The sequence below is a fragment of the Arachis ipaensis genome, chromosome B08 (genome assembly GCF_000816755.2).
Source record: "Arachis ipaensis cultivar K30076 chromosome B08, Araip1.1, whole genome shotgun sequence".
NCBI lineage: Eukaryota > Viridiplantae > Streptophyta > Magnoliopsida > Fabales > Fabaceae > Arachis > Arachis ipaensis.
Genome location: NC_029792.2, coordinates 118,428,972 through 118,445,796, shown reverse-complemented (window position 1 = coordinate 118,445,796; position 16,825 = coordinate 118,428,972). Strand labels below are relative to the sequence as shown.

Below are 16,825 nucleotides of genomic sequence, written 5' to 3'. Positions count from 1 at the left end.
TATATTTACTCCAATCCTTTCATCATCTAGGTTTATGTCTACAAGAATTTTAAAGCAAAGTGATTGTATGTGTTAAATATCTTTAAATTTACAAGTCAGTTCAACATATAAATTAAAGGACAATTTACATAAATAAATTATTGGAAATAGAAATTTACACAAATACAATTTTCTAAAACATCTTACATTCATATTTTGAATGAATTTTATGTAAATCGCAACATTCTACCACGGTTTAAGAATTACACGTAATTTGCACAAGTTATCGCTGATTATGTTTAAAACACATATAAGCATAATCCATTGTACTCTATCACAGACTATGACTAAAATGCAAGACATAAATCGCTGCACTTTATCGCAGTTTATGAAGGAATAGTGAAGCATAGTCTGCTATAATCTATAGCGGATTATGAACAGGTGGATTCATTATATATAACAGTTGAAGATAATTGTGAAGTAGAGTGTCAAATTCACAATGTCTAGTGAAGAGAGTTTTTTAACTCTATTGCATTGTTCTGAAAATTTTTTAAAAAGCAAAAGAGCGGATATAAAGTTTACTGGAGAACTTTTGAGTGTCTTTATCCGGTTATCGAATACCTTGTCAGATCTAAAAATCAGTATATTGCAGAAGTTTGGGGTGTATGGGATCAAGTGAGTGAAGAATTTATTTTACCAGATCTCTATTGCATTTGTGTCAAATGGTGTGAACGAAATACGATACGTTTGTGATAACATCCGACGAAGATCTGCAGGTTCTGTAAGTGAGAACACACGAGTTGTATGCAAAGTTGGAGGATGGTGTCAACAGTTCTGAGGCATCGTCTCCGAATCCTCAATCGACTGTGTTGAGGGTGCTTCTAGTTCGATGCGTGGTTGCTCCGACTTATCCGTTGGTTGCATCTCTATCTTTTATAATTGGGATGACTAGTTCTCTTTGCATGATTCCTGATTCTGTAGTTGACAGTGAACCGAATCAAGTTGAAAATGCAATGCGAGATGATGATTCGGACGAAGAGTCTGTCGACATAGTTGTGGACAGTGATGAGGATACAAGGAGCAATCTACCTACACAATATGGCCCATCAAGTTCTGGCACACAGCAACATCCTCCACATTTCTTGACCTTGAACTTGGAAGCTATGGGGCAACAGTTGGACTTAGATGCTATCTTTCGGGGTCAGGGATTGCATGATAGAGCCGCTCTTATAAAACTTCAGATTGGGCAATCTTTTCAGAATAAAGAAGAAGCTGTGTAAAGAGTTATACCATCCGTCGTGGAGTTGAGTACAGGATATTAGAGTCAGATCATTTTAAGTACCATGAGAAATGCAAGGAGTTTGGTAAAGGTTGCACTTGGTTGATTCGCATCCCACTTAGGCAATAAAAGGGTACCTAAGAGGTTAGAAGGTACAATGGATTTCACACTTGCTTGGCTACATTGATTTCAAGTGATCACCCACAGCTTGATTATTACGTCATTTGTGCGAAAATTTTTCCATTGATTAGAGCCGATGTTGTGGTTACGGTAAAGATGTTGCAGCAAGCTACAGAAGTAACCTATAGTTTCAGAACTACTTACAGAAAGGTTTAGCTGGCAAAGCAGAAGGCAAGAGTACAGATATATGGAGATTGGGAAGAGTCCTACGGCGAGTTGTCCCGTTGGATGCTTGGTGTGCAGTCCACCATGAGTAGATAGTAGCATCATAATATAAGCACGGGCATATATACGCACCGTATCCTCACTCGCATCGGCTGGGAGCACCCTAAACCTCTCATCAAACTATGTAAAGTGGATTGTCATCTGCTTGACTTTATTCGGCAGCGGCAGCTCGCCGAATAACTCCTGAAATCACTCCCACGCTGGTCTGCCATCTTCAATAAACTGTTTGGAGTCAGTGAGGCACCTACTAACAGTCTCTCCATCATGGGTAACCCCAACTGATACGTCCTGCAGTATGATGGTGCACTCTCCGAACGGCATGTGGAAGCTGTGTGTCTTAGGATGCCACCTCTCAATGAATGCACTCACCAATCTATAAGCTCATCCACTCAAAACCAATGAGTGTTCATCTTAGTCAAGTGATACAAACCATCCCTTTCCAAATAAGGTATGATCCGGTCATGCAAAGGCATATTCTGTTTCCTCTTAATACTATAAATACACTTAGTTGACTGCATTATATGAAAAAAATAACTACGCAATTTATGAAAATATCCTAATCAGATTTTAAATACATAAATGCGTGTTTTCTATTTAATCTTTTAAACATACAAAAATTATATAGATGTTACGTGAAAATAAAAAATATAAAAATTCTAAAACATGCAAGCCTAAACCATAAATCATTTATGAAAAAGTCCTAATCAGATTTCAGATACACAATGTGTGTTATTTATCTAATCTTTTAAATAAAACTGGATATATGTTATGTGAGAAAAAAATATAAAAATTCTAAAACATAAAAGTCTAACTCATAGATTATTTATAAAAAATATCCTCATCAACAAATAAATATACAAATACGTGTTATTTATCCAATCTTTTAAATATACAAAAATTGCAAAAATATTAGGTAAGACAAAATATAAAAAGACTTATATATTTAAACAGTTACAACTAATCTCTTAATGCAACGACAACTCTTATAGTTAGAGAAAGTTTAGGAGGCCAGCAGTTTTATTAAAATTTGGCCAGCACTTAACCATCAAAAGAAAAATGAGTAATCCTACACTATTAGATATAATCTCACATCATTAAAAATATCGATGATAGCTAATTGATGACTACAAATCATTACTGGCCCCCAAATACTCCTCCTTACCGTTAAAAAAAAAAACTAACCTCTTCATTAATACTTACAGCAATGAGAGCAATGCCGTTTCAACTGGTATAAGCGATTTTCTTCAGCCATAGTCCCACTAGAATATAGTATTCTAAAATTCTCTCTCAACCTCCTCTCAATCTAAAATTTGTTCACACAAGTGAATGAAGAATCTGTTGCTGATTATCGCCGTTTTATAATGCTGCAACACATAAACTGTAACAGCCTCTAGCAGATTATGCTTCACCATTTCTTCATAAACCGCGACAAAATGCAGCAGTTTATAGCTTGTATTTTAGTCATTATCTGCGATATGGTACAACAAATTATGTTTGTGTGTGTTTTAAACGTAATTCACGATAACCTATAACGAATTACTTATAATTCTTAAATCGTAGTAGGGTGCCACAGTTTGCATAGAATTCATTCAGGACATAAATGTAAACTGTTTCAAAAAATTATATTTATATAAATTTAATTTTCTAATAATTTATTTATTTTTAATTTAAATTAATAAATAGAAATATATAAATCATTACATCTTAACGCTAATTAATTATTTGTCAAAATTAGCTTACCTTCTAAAAATCTTTATTAAAATTTAACTTTTAGATTTAGAAGATATATATGTGATGGAAAAAGATTTTTTTTAAAAAAAATTGATAACATGAGAAGAATTGAGTTTTAAATAACTATCGAGTTTATAATTTTTATAATCTGAATTTTATTATTTTGATTTAAAGGTAATCAGATATTTATTATTTTACTTTATTTTTTTACTTTAGAAAAGATTAATCTATATTAAATTAGCTCAAATCAATTTGCAGTTAGGTTTAATTATTTAATTGAAATGATATTTATACAATAAACTAAAAATAATTCAAAATTATTCATACTAGATAATTTTTAATTTGTAATACATGTAAATAATTTATAAATTTAATTTTAAAGTTAACCTTTACTTTTTTTATAATTTTAGGGAGAAAATGAGATAATTAAGATAGTTAGAAAAAAAATAAAGAAAGAAGAAGAACATGTTGAGAAGAAAGAAATGAGAGAAAAAATATAAGAAAGAAAAGAAAAGAGTTGACAAAGAAGAAATCTCCCCCCCCCAAAAACAGTTATGTAACAAAAAAAAAAAACGAAAAACAAGGGAAAAAAATCAAGCATTAGAGGAGGAGAAAGAAGAAAAAAGTTTAATTTAAAACATAATTAAAAAATAATTTAATATTTATCTAAAATAGACAATTACGGTAACTTTTTGGCTGCTACAAAAAAGGGAAAGACTTAAATCAATACTATAATGCTAAAGAAAGGACAAAAATAATACTAAAGAAACCTTAAGCATAAGATTATTTTGTAAAGGTCTTTGATCAATACCAAACACAATCAGGCCAAATAGCTAGTAAAAGTGAGTTTCAATTAAAATTCGAAAATCTACAAAAACGTATAATAAAATTAATTTAAATTTTAAACCAATCTACAATAAATTAGTTAAGATTTTTAAAATAAAATCTCTGGGTTAAGAAAATGAAAATTCTAGATCATCAATACTCAATAGTGACAAATTCAATCTTTCTAGCATTTGAAATAATTTTAAATTTGTAACCAATATTTTTAGAAAAATAGTTAATAAAACTCAATTAATTTTAATCCGTAGGAGTGCTAGGGTAATTTTATATGATCATTAAGATAATAAAAGAAATTAATTTTTAGAAGTAATTAACTTTTATAATAAGATAATTCCGAGATATTGTTATGCTATATAATGATGAAATGAAATCATATTTTGCATTAAATAGTTCCAATATACTATACTATTGCTATTAAACATAACATTTTGCCTTATTGAAGAAAAATGAACACATTATAGTATTGATATAAGTCTTTCTCTTTTTTGTAGCAGCCAAGAAATTACCGTGATTGACACTAATAAATATTCTATGAGTCTTGCTTTTGCTTTTCCTCAGAAAATCTAGGAAGTTGGACCAATGAGTTTACTCGGGTGACACCTTCCAGACCCGACCAATGAGTCCCTCTTTAGTTTAAATCTTGAAAATAAATTATTATATTTTTTAGGATTAAAACCAAATATAATAACCAGCTTTGCTAGGTAGACAACAACATAAACAATGGGTTAAAAATTTGGTCCAATAAAATTAATTTCATTTAGTAATTTAAAAATTTTTACCATTCAATATACTCTAATTTACAATATACTCTAATATACTTGAAAAAGTGAAAATATCATTAGTATTTAAAGTTATTTTTCTAACAAATTCAAATATAAGATTAATGCAATAATGTTGTTTCAATTCAAGCAATGTTACTAAAAGTGTCTGTGTATGAAAATAGGAAAGTGAGTGGAGGTTGTTTGTGTAACTTCCATCAGTATAAGGTTTTGTTTTGTTGACGTGTGTGGAAAAGATAAAAAAGTAAATTGGTTATTATCTGAAAATGATATAGTAATTTATTATTGAAAAGTCTTTCCTTTTTTTGTGGCAGCCAAAAAGTTACTGTGATTGACACTCAATAAGCCCTAAACTAAATTATCATATTTTTTTAGGGACAAAAAAATTAAATTAAACAAGATAATGACTAGACTCAAATAGAAAAATAAGAAAATAAAAAAAAGAAGTTTAAAGGTTAAAGCACACAGTTATGTTTTAACAGAGTTAAGCCACGACGGCCAAAAAAGAGAAAAGCTAAAAGCAAGCACTTTTGAACATCACATTAAGAAGTTAATACACAGATACTTCCATGAGATAATAATAATAATAAATTAAAAAAAAGAAAAAGAAAACATTTTTATTGAGATCTAGTTCTAGTGCATGACTACTGCATGGCGGGAAGGATCCTTCAACGACGACGTTCCGGTGTCCAGTGAGGTGCAGCTGGGCTGAAATGAACAAAGACCACCCTAGAGTCGAGCAGTTTCATTATTGGTGTGAAGCTTACGCACCTTGGAACCTTGTACTGATTAATGGACGCACCCCTGGAGATAGCATAGTCCATGAGCTCCTCAAATGTTCCATTCTTCACCACTCTTATTTCCAAAGGTCCAATTGAATTATCTGCAACTCTTCCCTGTCTATAAACCGAGTTTAAAGACTCCTCCATTGCCAAGCAGCACTGGTTTAGAACTTCATTAGTTGGAGGACGAGAAGCGTTCTTTATAATAAGCTCCCAGTAAATCACGTAATGCCCTGGGATCGATTTTGTGTCTGCATAACTCGTGTACTCAACCACCGTCGTGTTGAACTCCTTTAACAACACAGATGCGTTCTCTATGCCTCTCTGAAGCTCCGATTCATCGGTTTTGTCAGAATCGATGCTCAAAAGAACGTTCTTTCTTCTTACAAAGCGGAATTCTGGCGCGGTGTTGTGGAACCTTGTGACTTGAAGAATGTCACCCACACAGTAACGGTTGAGGCCGCAGTAGGTTGTGATAACGAGCTCGTAGTACTTCCCGACTTCGACGTCGGCGAGGTCAACGAGCGGCGGCGGCGAGTCACGGGAGAGAGTGAGAGGAGACGAGTCATCGTGTGGAATGAACTCGAAGTAACCCATGTTTGGCATAATGGTGTAAGAAACGTCAGAAGGATCCGAAATTGGCCTGAGATTAAGACCAAAGTAGCACTCGGAGGAACCGTACATGGTGCAAGCTTTAGGTAATCCACCACTGTAGTAGTCCAGCGTGGGAATGTATTGCGCCATGGCACCGGTGACGATCACGTCCAGGTACTTAGTATTTGGCCAGATTCTTGTGATTATCCGTTCCCAGTCCTCACTGGAGCACTCCATCGTTATGAATTCCGCCAGCTCCGGGTCAGGTTTGAGGAGTTTGGCCATGCATTCCCTTATGGAAGGGTCGGTGATTTTGGGGCTTAGGGTTCCGGTTGAGATGTCATGGCTCAAATGTTGCCAGTTAAGCTGGAGGAAGTGGATGGCCCTGAGAAGGCCGGAGGCGAAGACGGCACCGACGCGGAGGACTTGGTGGCGCATGATGAGGCCGCATAGCATCTGTGTGTACATACTCTGGAACGAATCGGGGCAGAGGATCGCCTCATTCGGGCTTGTGTACAAGTTGTATGGGTCAAACGGATGGTTCTTGAAGTGCTCGCTTTTGTAGTAGCTTGTTAGCACCGGCCGCGCCACCAGCCCTCCGGGGGTCTTCGTTTCTGCCTTCACGAACAGGAAGTGAAGCGCTTTTCCTTTGTCCAAATCAGGGACGTACCTGTGTATGTGCAAAGCGTAAGAACCAAATTAATTAATTAATTTTTTATTTTAATTAATTAGGAGTTAGTACTGTAGCTGATACATATACACGTCGGTTGCGTTGAGTTAATGCAAGCACTGTGAAAGAGAAGAGAGAGAAAGAAACGTACTGGTTCATGACTGGCATGAGAAGGCTGTACAGTAACTGACGTCGGTCTAACTCCTCATGAATGAACGGCATCAGTTTTCTTTCGCCAGCAGATGTGCCAGAACTGGAAGTTTTCATCATTACATATCATCATCATATACATATTTCGTGACTGGTAAATAGTTACGGAAGGTTTTCACATGTTCCAATGTATTATAGTGGAACAAAGCTATACCAGAGACAAAAGGGTTGCAGGTAATTTATTTGTCGTGTTGTATATAGTGTAATTTCAAACTTATCCCTGAGCTAAGAAGGCAAATTACAAAAAGGATAATAAGGAAGCCAATATGCATAGTTGTAGTTGGCTATAAACGGCTCTAAGCCGATGGTCTGAATGGCATTGGGTCATTATTGATTTTTCTTTTACCCAAACCCAACTCTTTTTTTTCGGTGGAACACATGTAGATTTCTTAGCTGGGGAAAGCCCATGGTGTAAGCCTTTGTTCTTTCAATGTATTGAAGGGTATTGTTACAAGGTAGCAGCAGTTGCAGAAAAAGCGGGGTAGGCGGTGTTTCAATCAATACCAAAAATCGGGACACTGGAACAAATGGAGCAAAGACGAACAAGCTTCTTGCCAAGGTGAAACTAACAGAGAGACCTGATGCAGATTTCATGAATCAGATCACGCTTGATTCCAAAGTTGAGGATGAACCGGTAAGTGGAATTAAACATGTTCATGTTGTAGGCCATGGGAGCTTGACTCTTGGTGGTAGAATTCGATGCGTTGGGAGAGAAGATCAGATTGGGGTTTGAATGGGTTGAGTTATGGGTTTAGATAAGATTTTGGGCTTAGCCCAAGCCAAAAAGAAAAAGGTCTTGTTACAAAAAAAATAAGGTTCTAGTAATAATACCTAAGCGGCGACCATTTATGATTTGGGATGAAACACATTGTGTGTTTGTATGAGAAGATGAAGTTCTCAAAATCATCACTGTAGTTATTGTTTTCTCAAGTTTGTTTGTTGTGAACTTCAGTCGGTTGTAACTGGAAAAAATGGAAGCCAGCAGCAGTGTCGTCCAGGACGCATGGTTATGGAGTGGTTCAAGAAAAATTTTATTGACGGAAGAAGGCGATGTTGGTGATGTTGACATGCAGGTATGTGTGGCTTTTAACACTGTGATACCATTCCCGTATGTTGCTGTGCATATGTGATTTACTACAAAACTATTTATGTGGATGTACTGAACTGATTTATGTGGATGTATTGAACTATTATTGCATAAAAAAATTTGATTCGCTGTTACAGTTTTTTGTGTTACGATCACATTTTTATCAGCTTGGTTAGTTAATTAGTTTAGGCAATTTATCAGAAGTTAAATTTTGACAGTAATATACAGACCAAATTTTACTAGATATTATATGCTTATAATTTTCATTGCTTTTTATGTCTTGTTCTTTGACATTTTAGTTTAGTTCAAATAACAAAGTATCTTTTCGAAATCAATGTCACAGGCTCAAGAACATGTTACATGTTTGGATAAATATTAATAAATAAAATAAAATTATTGGAGATAAAAAGTTTAGATAAAGTCACTGTATAAGATTTTTTGGGATGGCTAAATTTTTTTTTAAAAAATACACATATAACCTTAAATTATTTTTTTATTTAGCTATCTCTTGTTGATATAATTATGTATTCATGTATATAAATTATTGTAAAATACGTAATTCTTAATTAGAGAACTAAGAACAAATATATTTTATAAAAAAAATTAATATCGAAAAAACTATTTTCTACAAGAGATACATAAAATGAATGGGTGTTTAATCATTTTTTGTGTAAATAAACAAATATTATATATGTACTCCTGTGTTTATATTTTGATGAACATATATACTAAAAACAAATGCTGCCTATACGTCGGTAATGATTTATTGGAGTAATTTTTTCAAAAGTTAAGAATGTTACTGTAGACTCAAAATTTGAAGTATTGATTTATTATTTGAAATGATTGGCAAATTTTTTAAAGAAAAAATCTTATTTGCATTCATTTTTTGTTATACACTAGATCGACTCACTAATGTTTGTTATAAAATGGATTCTAGATCTTAAATAAGAGCAGTAGAGAATAAGTTTTTTATCAACATTCAAAATCTAAGAAATTTTTTTATTATCTCAAATATAGTGCATGAGATTCAATAATGAATAGTATAGGATTCGGCAACTTATATTCTTATTTGACAAAAGCAACTTATTTTTTTAAATGTACCATTTAAGATTCATAATTTTTTTTTTTTTATTTTTTAGACTCGAACGGAAAATAACTTAAAAAAAAAGGTCAAATTTACCTATATTTGATCAACTCAAATTCTTTACTTTGAGACTTAATTTGTGCGTTATTTTGCATTTCACTTCATCAAATAAAACAACATTAATAGTTTAATACTTCAAACTTCACTTGCAAGAAATTAAATATGATCACCCTAAAAAATTATTATTTAGGATAAATTAAAGACATTCAATGAAAGCATAATGGAATATTTATCATTTTTTTTATTTTTTAAATTATAAAAGTCTTTTATTTTGCCTAGCTAGGGTGAGATCAAAGAAACGTGATTACTGAAAATATTTACATGGGTAGTGTTTATACATTATCCATTTGATAGTAAAATGGTTGAGTTAATTTTACTAATCTGTTTTGTGTTATAATGTAGGATGGAATGTATGATATGGGAGTTGAGGCAGATGAAGCTCTTGTGCAGGTGGAGGGGACAGCTAGTGGATCCCCAGACCAGTTGATAAATCTGGAAGGTGTTACTGTAGATGATGTTCTTCAAATGGAATTCAACACTCCCGAAGAAGCAAGTGGTTTCTACAACAACTATAGTCGACTGAAAGGTTTTGCATCAAGGCAAGGGAAGAAAATAAGGAATAGCATAGGGCATATTGTTAGATATACATTTGTATGTAACAGGCAGGGTTTTCGAGAGAAGAAATGGTTGGAAAAAATGGATAGGAAAAGGGAGCATAAGGTAGTCACTCGTTGTGGGTGTCTCGCTGAGATGAGGATTAAGAAAAAAGATGGAACCGGGAATTGGTACGTGTCGCGGTTCATTGATGAACATAACCACGAGATGGTATCTGGAAAGTTTGTAAATTATCTAAGATCACATAGGAAGATATCGGAGGTTGAGATTGCTCAGCTGACTAGTATGAGGGGAATTGGGATTAGTATTCCAAAGATATACGAATCATTTGCAGCACAGCTTGGAGGTTTTAATAAGGTTCCTTTCACGAAACAAGATATGTATAACGAGGTTAGGAGGCAAAGAGAATTGCAAGGTGGAGATGTGAATGCTGCTATTAGGTTTTTGGAGGGGGTTGCTCGTGTATATGGTAGATAGGACAGGCACTAGCAACACTTGAGTGCATTTGTCCAATCTTATGAAATGAGCTATTAGACTAATAAGAAAGGCTATTGTATCTTAAATGAGTTACCTTAAATGAGGATGGGATCATGGAAGACTATTAGAAAAAAGTAACATTAAATGAAAGAATATTAGGCAAGATTGAAATAACTTGTGGCATAAGTTGTTACATCTTTTAATTTTTACCACCGTTGTCATCTTTCGAAGTTTGGTTTCATGTGATCATTCTCAACCATTTGAATTAGTTTTAGTTTTTAGAATATCTTATAAAATTCAGGCTTACCTCGGTGTATGCATACTATCATTTGTTTTTCTAAATCATTAATCGAATATCAATCCTATTGAATCATCCAAAACTATTTTAAACAAAGTGATTATGTTTTATTCTTTTGTTGTACTACCGAAGTTTAACTAAGAAGGTCTCTGTTGACAAAACTGTTCAACCATGCAGGGTGGCGAAAAACCAGTTCGGACCAGGAAGCGGAAGATTGGTTGTGATCCTTCTATTGTCCACCAACCGATTTTCTCCGAGTCTACCACATGTATTGGTGAATGTAGTTAGTTGCCAGAGGTGTGACCCTTAGGGTTAAATTTGGCTGTTTAGTTGACAAAGTTATATTTTGGATAATTTGTGTTTATCTCTATTTAAATTGGATAAGTACTTGAACCATTATGAAGGGTTTATTTGTTGCATTAGATTGAGTAATGTAATCCGTTTGCTTCTATATGTATTGGTGGATTTAAGATGGATTTAAGCTGTATCACCATATTTTGTCATGGTTCGAAAGACTTTTTTTTAATGTTCCGATTCGTAACAATTACCAAATTTGCCACTAACCAGTGGAGACTTTTAAACTAGACTTGTATGTAGGGACGAATCTATGAAATAGAATGTGGGAGCAAAATGCCAACACTACCATTAATGAAATTTCTGGAGCAGTATATAACAATAATAACTGTTTATCCCTATTAAATTCATTCATTTGTTATTGCTGGAATTTTTTACCTCAATCATGTGTACTTGATAGTCATGAGAGTTTCCTTTTAGATATGCATTTTCATGATCAATTCTTGGAGTTAATTAAAAAATGTATTTCTTATTAGAAATTGGTTGAGATTTGATAGAATATTGTGTGTCCATGGTTGTTTTTACTTTTTAAAATTACCTTTAATTTTGTCGTATCATCTGAAACAGTAAAAAATAATTATATAAGTTTTCAATATTAAGAAGAGTCGGTCTGCTGATGGTAAGGGAGATAAATTCTAAAATGATTGTAGTTACATAATTAAAAAACTTTATCCAAATTAGATTTAAATACTCTATTAGATTTTATAGCTTTCGCAAAATTTTTATTTACGTACTCACAATTAAAAAATTTGTCTTTATGTTAAGTTTGTATATTAGATAAAAAATTTTAAGTTGGTTCTTTTTAATTTTTTTGTTATCAACTGTTTTATATTTAAACTAGGATGTCTTATACAATATGTTAAAAACAAAATATTTTATAGTTAGTCTCTCTTCTTTTAAAGATGATAACTAGTAACGATCTAATTACTTTTTTTTGTCTAATACAATGAATTTATTTTAAAATGTTAGAGTATAAGAACTAAATTTAAAAAATGGTAAAGATAAGAACTAATAAAATACTGAAACCAAAAGATTATTACTATGATTATTATATTAAAAATGTCTCTTAAAATAGCAGTCGGTAATAGTTAAGGAAGATAACTCACTTTTATTTTAAACATAATTGAAGAGTTCATTTTGGCAAAGTATAGACAATTCCCATAATTAAGCAGATTAATATCACATACCATCAATACTATTGGTCTTCATGATTCAGATTCAAAATACATATGCATAGATAGATTTAACAACAGTGAAGCCTAAAGACTAATATTTCACCATGGTTCAAAAGAGGTAACTCTAAAAGAGTATACCTAAGCTTGGAAATGTGAATTGTGTGCTATGACGGGTACCCTAGATCACTATTCTCCACACCAAAATAACTAAACAAGTAGAGCATTACATCTTAATATCATGACAGACCTATATAATTCATTAACATTTTGCAATTCTAAGATAAATAGGAATAATCCATGTTTGCTACTCAATGCTGTGCAGAATGGTGTTCCATGCCGCTGCACTATTCAAATCAACCTTCTTTAGAACCTCGTTGATTGGAAAGCGGACGATGTTTATAGCTGTCCTCATCCGCACCCTATCCGGCATTGTCTATTCATGAAATCCACACAAAATTTAGGTAACGAAGTGAAACATCGGTCGAGGAAGGCAACTTCTGTCCCAATTTTAAAAGAAATCTTGTATATCTTACCATGTTTCCTATGTCAGTGATGTTGAATTTGCCAGCCAGTTGAAGCCAATATAACATCCATGTTGCCGACTGAAAGCTGCCATTTGTTTTCACCATAAATTACTTCACGTTCACAATGGTATCATTCTTTTGTAAACAATGATTCACGAGCTTGATTTTCTCATACCTGTCATCCAGAGTAGGAACTCCTTGTGGATATTGAATAGGTCCCCATGTAGTAGGGTCAGGGGACACAAGCTGGAAGCTTCCAGCGTTGCGGTCTAGCCTAAAAATTTGTGATAGCGCAATCATCTGAAAGGTAAAATAAAATTTAATTAATAAAAAGCTCAAATGACCATCTTTATCTCACCAGAAAATTAGGTGTTACATTAGTAGTTTATGAATATAAAACAAATTTTTAAAACTCACTATGGTTCGCATGTTGCGTTCTCGCCGTTCTATTGTATCCGGTGCCTTGGTCACGTCAAGAGAGTACACCCTTGCATTTGATACATCTATGACCATCAGATACCATGAATGACTTGCTTCGCAAATTGGCACAAACACCTACAACTCATCATTTGAAAGATAATTGTGAACTAAAACTTTATTTGTAAATTAATTTCACAGATACTCAATTACAATAAGATTTCGATGATAAATATTACATGTTCCAGTTGGGTTGTTTCAGGCATCCATCGCTCAAGGTACCGTTTGATGATGACCTCCAAAGGTTTTAGAAGGAGAATATCATTTGCCATGGTAGAAGGAACAAACCATTTACGAGGTGGTAATGCTCTTGAGGCTTTCATGGAAGCCATCATTACAGTAATATTAACAATCTGCAAAATTTTTTAAAAGAAACCATACGTCAATGTATTCTCGGTACCTTCCCGTGTCAATATTATTTCTAAGACTGAAATGAATTAACTCACATCAGAATGGGGCACATAACGTGGACAAAGAGAAAATAACTGCCCTCTGGAAACCTCAAGTTGAGTGAATTTGAACAAAATTTCCCTATGCATGAATGGCACAAGTGAGTACATTTGTTAAATAATGGCATAAAAAAAAGTTAAAAAACTAAATCAAACCATATTGGCAAACTGGTGCAAAAGAAAGTACCCGTAGTTATTAGTCTCATTAGTCTTTCGAAATATATAAGCCGCAAATCAGACTTCATCATACACAAGGTCCATCTCCGGGGTCGGCCTGAACTCCATGTCGTAGGTCTGCACATAATAGCAACAAAAGAAATGCATCAACTCTTTCTTCCTTGAGTCAGGTTATTTATTACTATAAAATACTCTTATGTACTTGCCTGTGGAATTAGAAAAACAGGGGAATCGTAGCTGTTTAAGAGTGGATCTCGTAGGACACTTGTGGGTGGACCAACTTGGGTTATGAGGGGGACTTGATTGTTCACACACCCTCTCATCGAAAGAACTGGTATATAGGGTGAAATTTCAGCAGAATGAGGAATACTGTCATTGTCTAGAGGCTCCATCTTGGGTAGTTTCGTTGGTCTAGTCCTACAAGGTGAACCTGAAAATAACTCACCAACCTGGGTGTTGCAATCCGTGTGGGTTAGGCTCGGAAGTTGCATGACAGAATGCATTATCTAGTTCATCAAAACCTTACATCATTTACAGCAAACTAAATAGTGTAAAATATTGATTGGGGAGAATATGAAGGCCTTAAAGAAAGAGACAACAACTTTTTAAGAGAACCTGTACCATCTCTGTGGATCTTATGACAGGTGAACTCCTAGCGACAGTTCGGGAGATACCGACTTTCGGGACTCCTGTCGACCAATGCAGTTTGCGAGCTAGTGGGGGCTTCGAATTTGCTACACGAGACTTAGGCCTCGGTGTAGAACGTTGCTCGTCGATGATAACATCGTCGTCGTAGTCAGGAGAATTGGGGACTGTAATGTCAAACATCCCTACTAGGCATTCTCCTGCAATGCCTTTTCCATTGTCATGCGACTTGAGTGCAATTGTTTCTGTTATTTTTTTGTCCGCTGGCATAGGGATTTCACCGGCGAGGAATTCATCAGTGTTAGAGTACAACTTTGGACCAGTTAATTGTGCTTGTGATGGGTTCTGCATGCCCTGAGTATTGGTTCTACAGATCCCCGACGTGAATGTCTCAGCACCTCCTTTAAGATGGGGTAAATTGTTATGAAGGCCAGTGAAGTTCTTCACAATATTTAACAGACGCTTCTCAAAACACTGCATTTTATCCTCCATGACAGCAGTTCTAACCTCATGGTTCTACACAAAAAAACAACTAGCATTACGTTTGACTATACTATCAGGGGATGAAGTTCCAAAAGAAGTGTCGGAATAAAAATATGCATGAGATTAAAAAAGCATTTGTCTATGTCGGAAAGCCTTGTCTACCATATGAACACAACATGTACCACATATAACAATGAAAAAAAAAACACTCAAAATTTGTACAGTATACAAACCTGCACAATATCTAGCACCTTCTGGATAGAGGCTTTATCGACAACGTCAACAGCATCATCGGTAGAGTCTTTATGCACAAATTGATCTACTGACTGTTAGAGTCATGAAAAAGCGATACATCAGCACAAATAACGTGCGGCACGTCATCATTAAGTAAAGGACTATAAAATTAACGAAATAAATAGATAAAAGTTAGACACGTCACCCCTTGAATCATAAGCTCCAGGTTTAAGTTATTGTTGTCTTCCACGGAATGCACCTCCAGGACAGACGTGGGGCTCAGTGCTGGAACAACCCTACAGTACAAACAGTAATGTAGTAGGCTCAAGCCAAAAAGCATAACAAAGACTAGTGTGGTTAAACGTGTGATCCGAAAAATGCACTACAACTTATAACAAAAAGGCATTAACAAAAAACTTAAAGCATTGTTGTGGCACTTACGCATCATCCGTCTGAGGCTCCTGTGAGTCATCCGCAGGAAATGGCCGATATTCTTCCATGGTCACAACTTCAGAACACAACAAATATTAAGACTGAAAGTAAAGGAGGGAGAAAGATGTAGACTGGTGCATAAGACCATGCCTCAAATGCCCTATTTATAAGGCGAGGATGGTTCCTTCAAGGCAACCACAGTTGCTTACTCCATGCCTTCTATTGTTCAAAGGTCATGGCCCACAATTGTTGGGTTAATCAATCGACATCAAGCTTTTTTAATTTAACATAACGGTGAGAAATAGAACTGACTTAATATTAGAGTTGTTTAAAATGGTGGGTTTAGCAACTATCACAAACTAAATGGATATTAATATTTTTTTATAATAATTTAATTATTATTCAACTAACATAGAATGAATAAAATTTTTTAATTTAAAGAATTTTTTATTTTATATTGGATGGTGTTTAAAACGTAACTAATTTTACTAATTTACCCATCAAAAAGAACTTGACTGACTTAGATCACATTAATGTAAGTCTTACATGCATAATCAAAAATGATCACCGAAATAAATACATAACATTTTAGGAGTACAGACATATAAAATTGTCATTTCAATTTACTTGTTATTTCTCGTTATTGTATCACAATGTATGTTAGACAGAAAAACATATGTCATGCATGGAAACATATACATAAAGTACAATAAAACCTAGAGAAGTAAGAACTAATAAGCCATTAAAGATAACATAATTATCTGGGTGCTATGAAATTGATAAAAAATATTTTTTAAAATCAAAACTATTTTTTTACTGTATTTAAGAATTTTCTAATAATAAAAATAAAAATAAGACTAAAATAAAAAAAAACATTTTTAAAAAACTACAACTAACATTATTTTCAAAAAGATTTTTTTCTAAAAAAAAATATTAACAAAAATGATAATAAATTAAAAAAATACTCTTATCTTATTTTATT

At 33.8% G+C, this 16,825-nt stretch overlaps 3 protein-coding genes across 3 annotated transcripts; 1 reads left to right on the top strand and 2 right to left on the bottom strand.

Moving 5' to 3' along the window:
- On the bottom strand, positions 5,562-7,347 carry LOC107611564 (probable indole-3-acetic acid-amido synthetase GH3.1). Its single transcript, XM_016313475.2, has 2 exons — positions 7,214-7,347; positions 5,562-7,062 (listed from the first exon to the last, which is right to left on the bottom strand). The coding sequence occupies exons 1-2, from the start codon at positions 7,330-7,332 to the stop codon at positions 5,685-5,687; spliced, it is 1,497 nt and encodes a 498-aa protein (XP_016168961.2). The 5' UTR covers positions 7,333-7,347; the 3' UTR covers positions 5,562-5,684.
- LOC107611565 (protein FAR1-RELATED SEQUENCE 5-like) lies at positions 8,244-10,595 on the top strand. The gene is made up of 2 exons (XM_016313476.1): positions 8,244-8,345; positions 9,906-10,595. Exons 1-2 carry the CDS (start codon positions 8,244-8,246, stop codon positions 10,593-10,595), a joined length of 792 nt encoding a protein of 263 aa, XP_016168962.1.
- LOC110266062 lies at positions 12,440-15,653 on the bottom strand. The gene is made up of 4 exons (XM_021109839.1): positions 15,411-15,653; positions 13,603-15,210; positions 13,364-13,501; positions 12,440-13,246 (listed from the first exon to the last, which is right to left on the bottom strand). The coding sequence occupies exons 2-4, from the start codon at positions 13,756-13,758 to the stop codon at positions 13,055-13,057; spliced, it is 486 nt and encodes a 161-aa protein (XP_020965498.1). The 5' UTR covers positions 13,759-15,210; positions 15,411-15,653; the 3' UTR covers positions 12,440-13,054.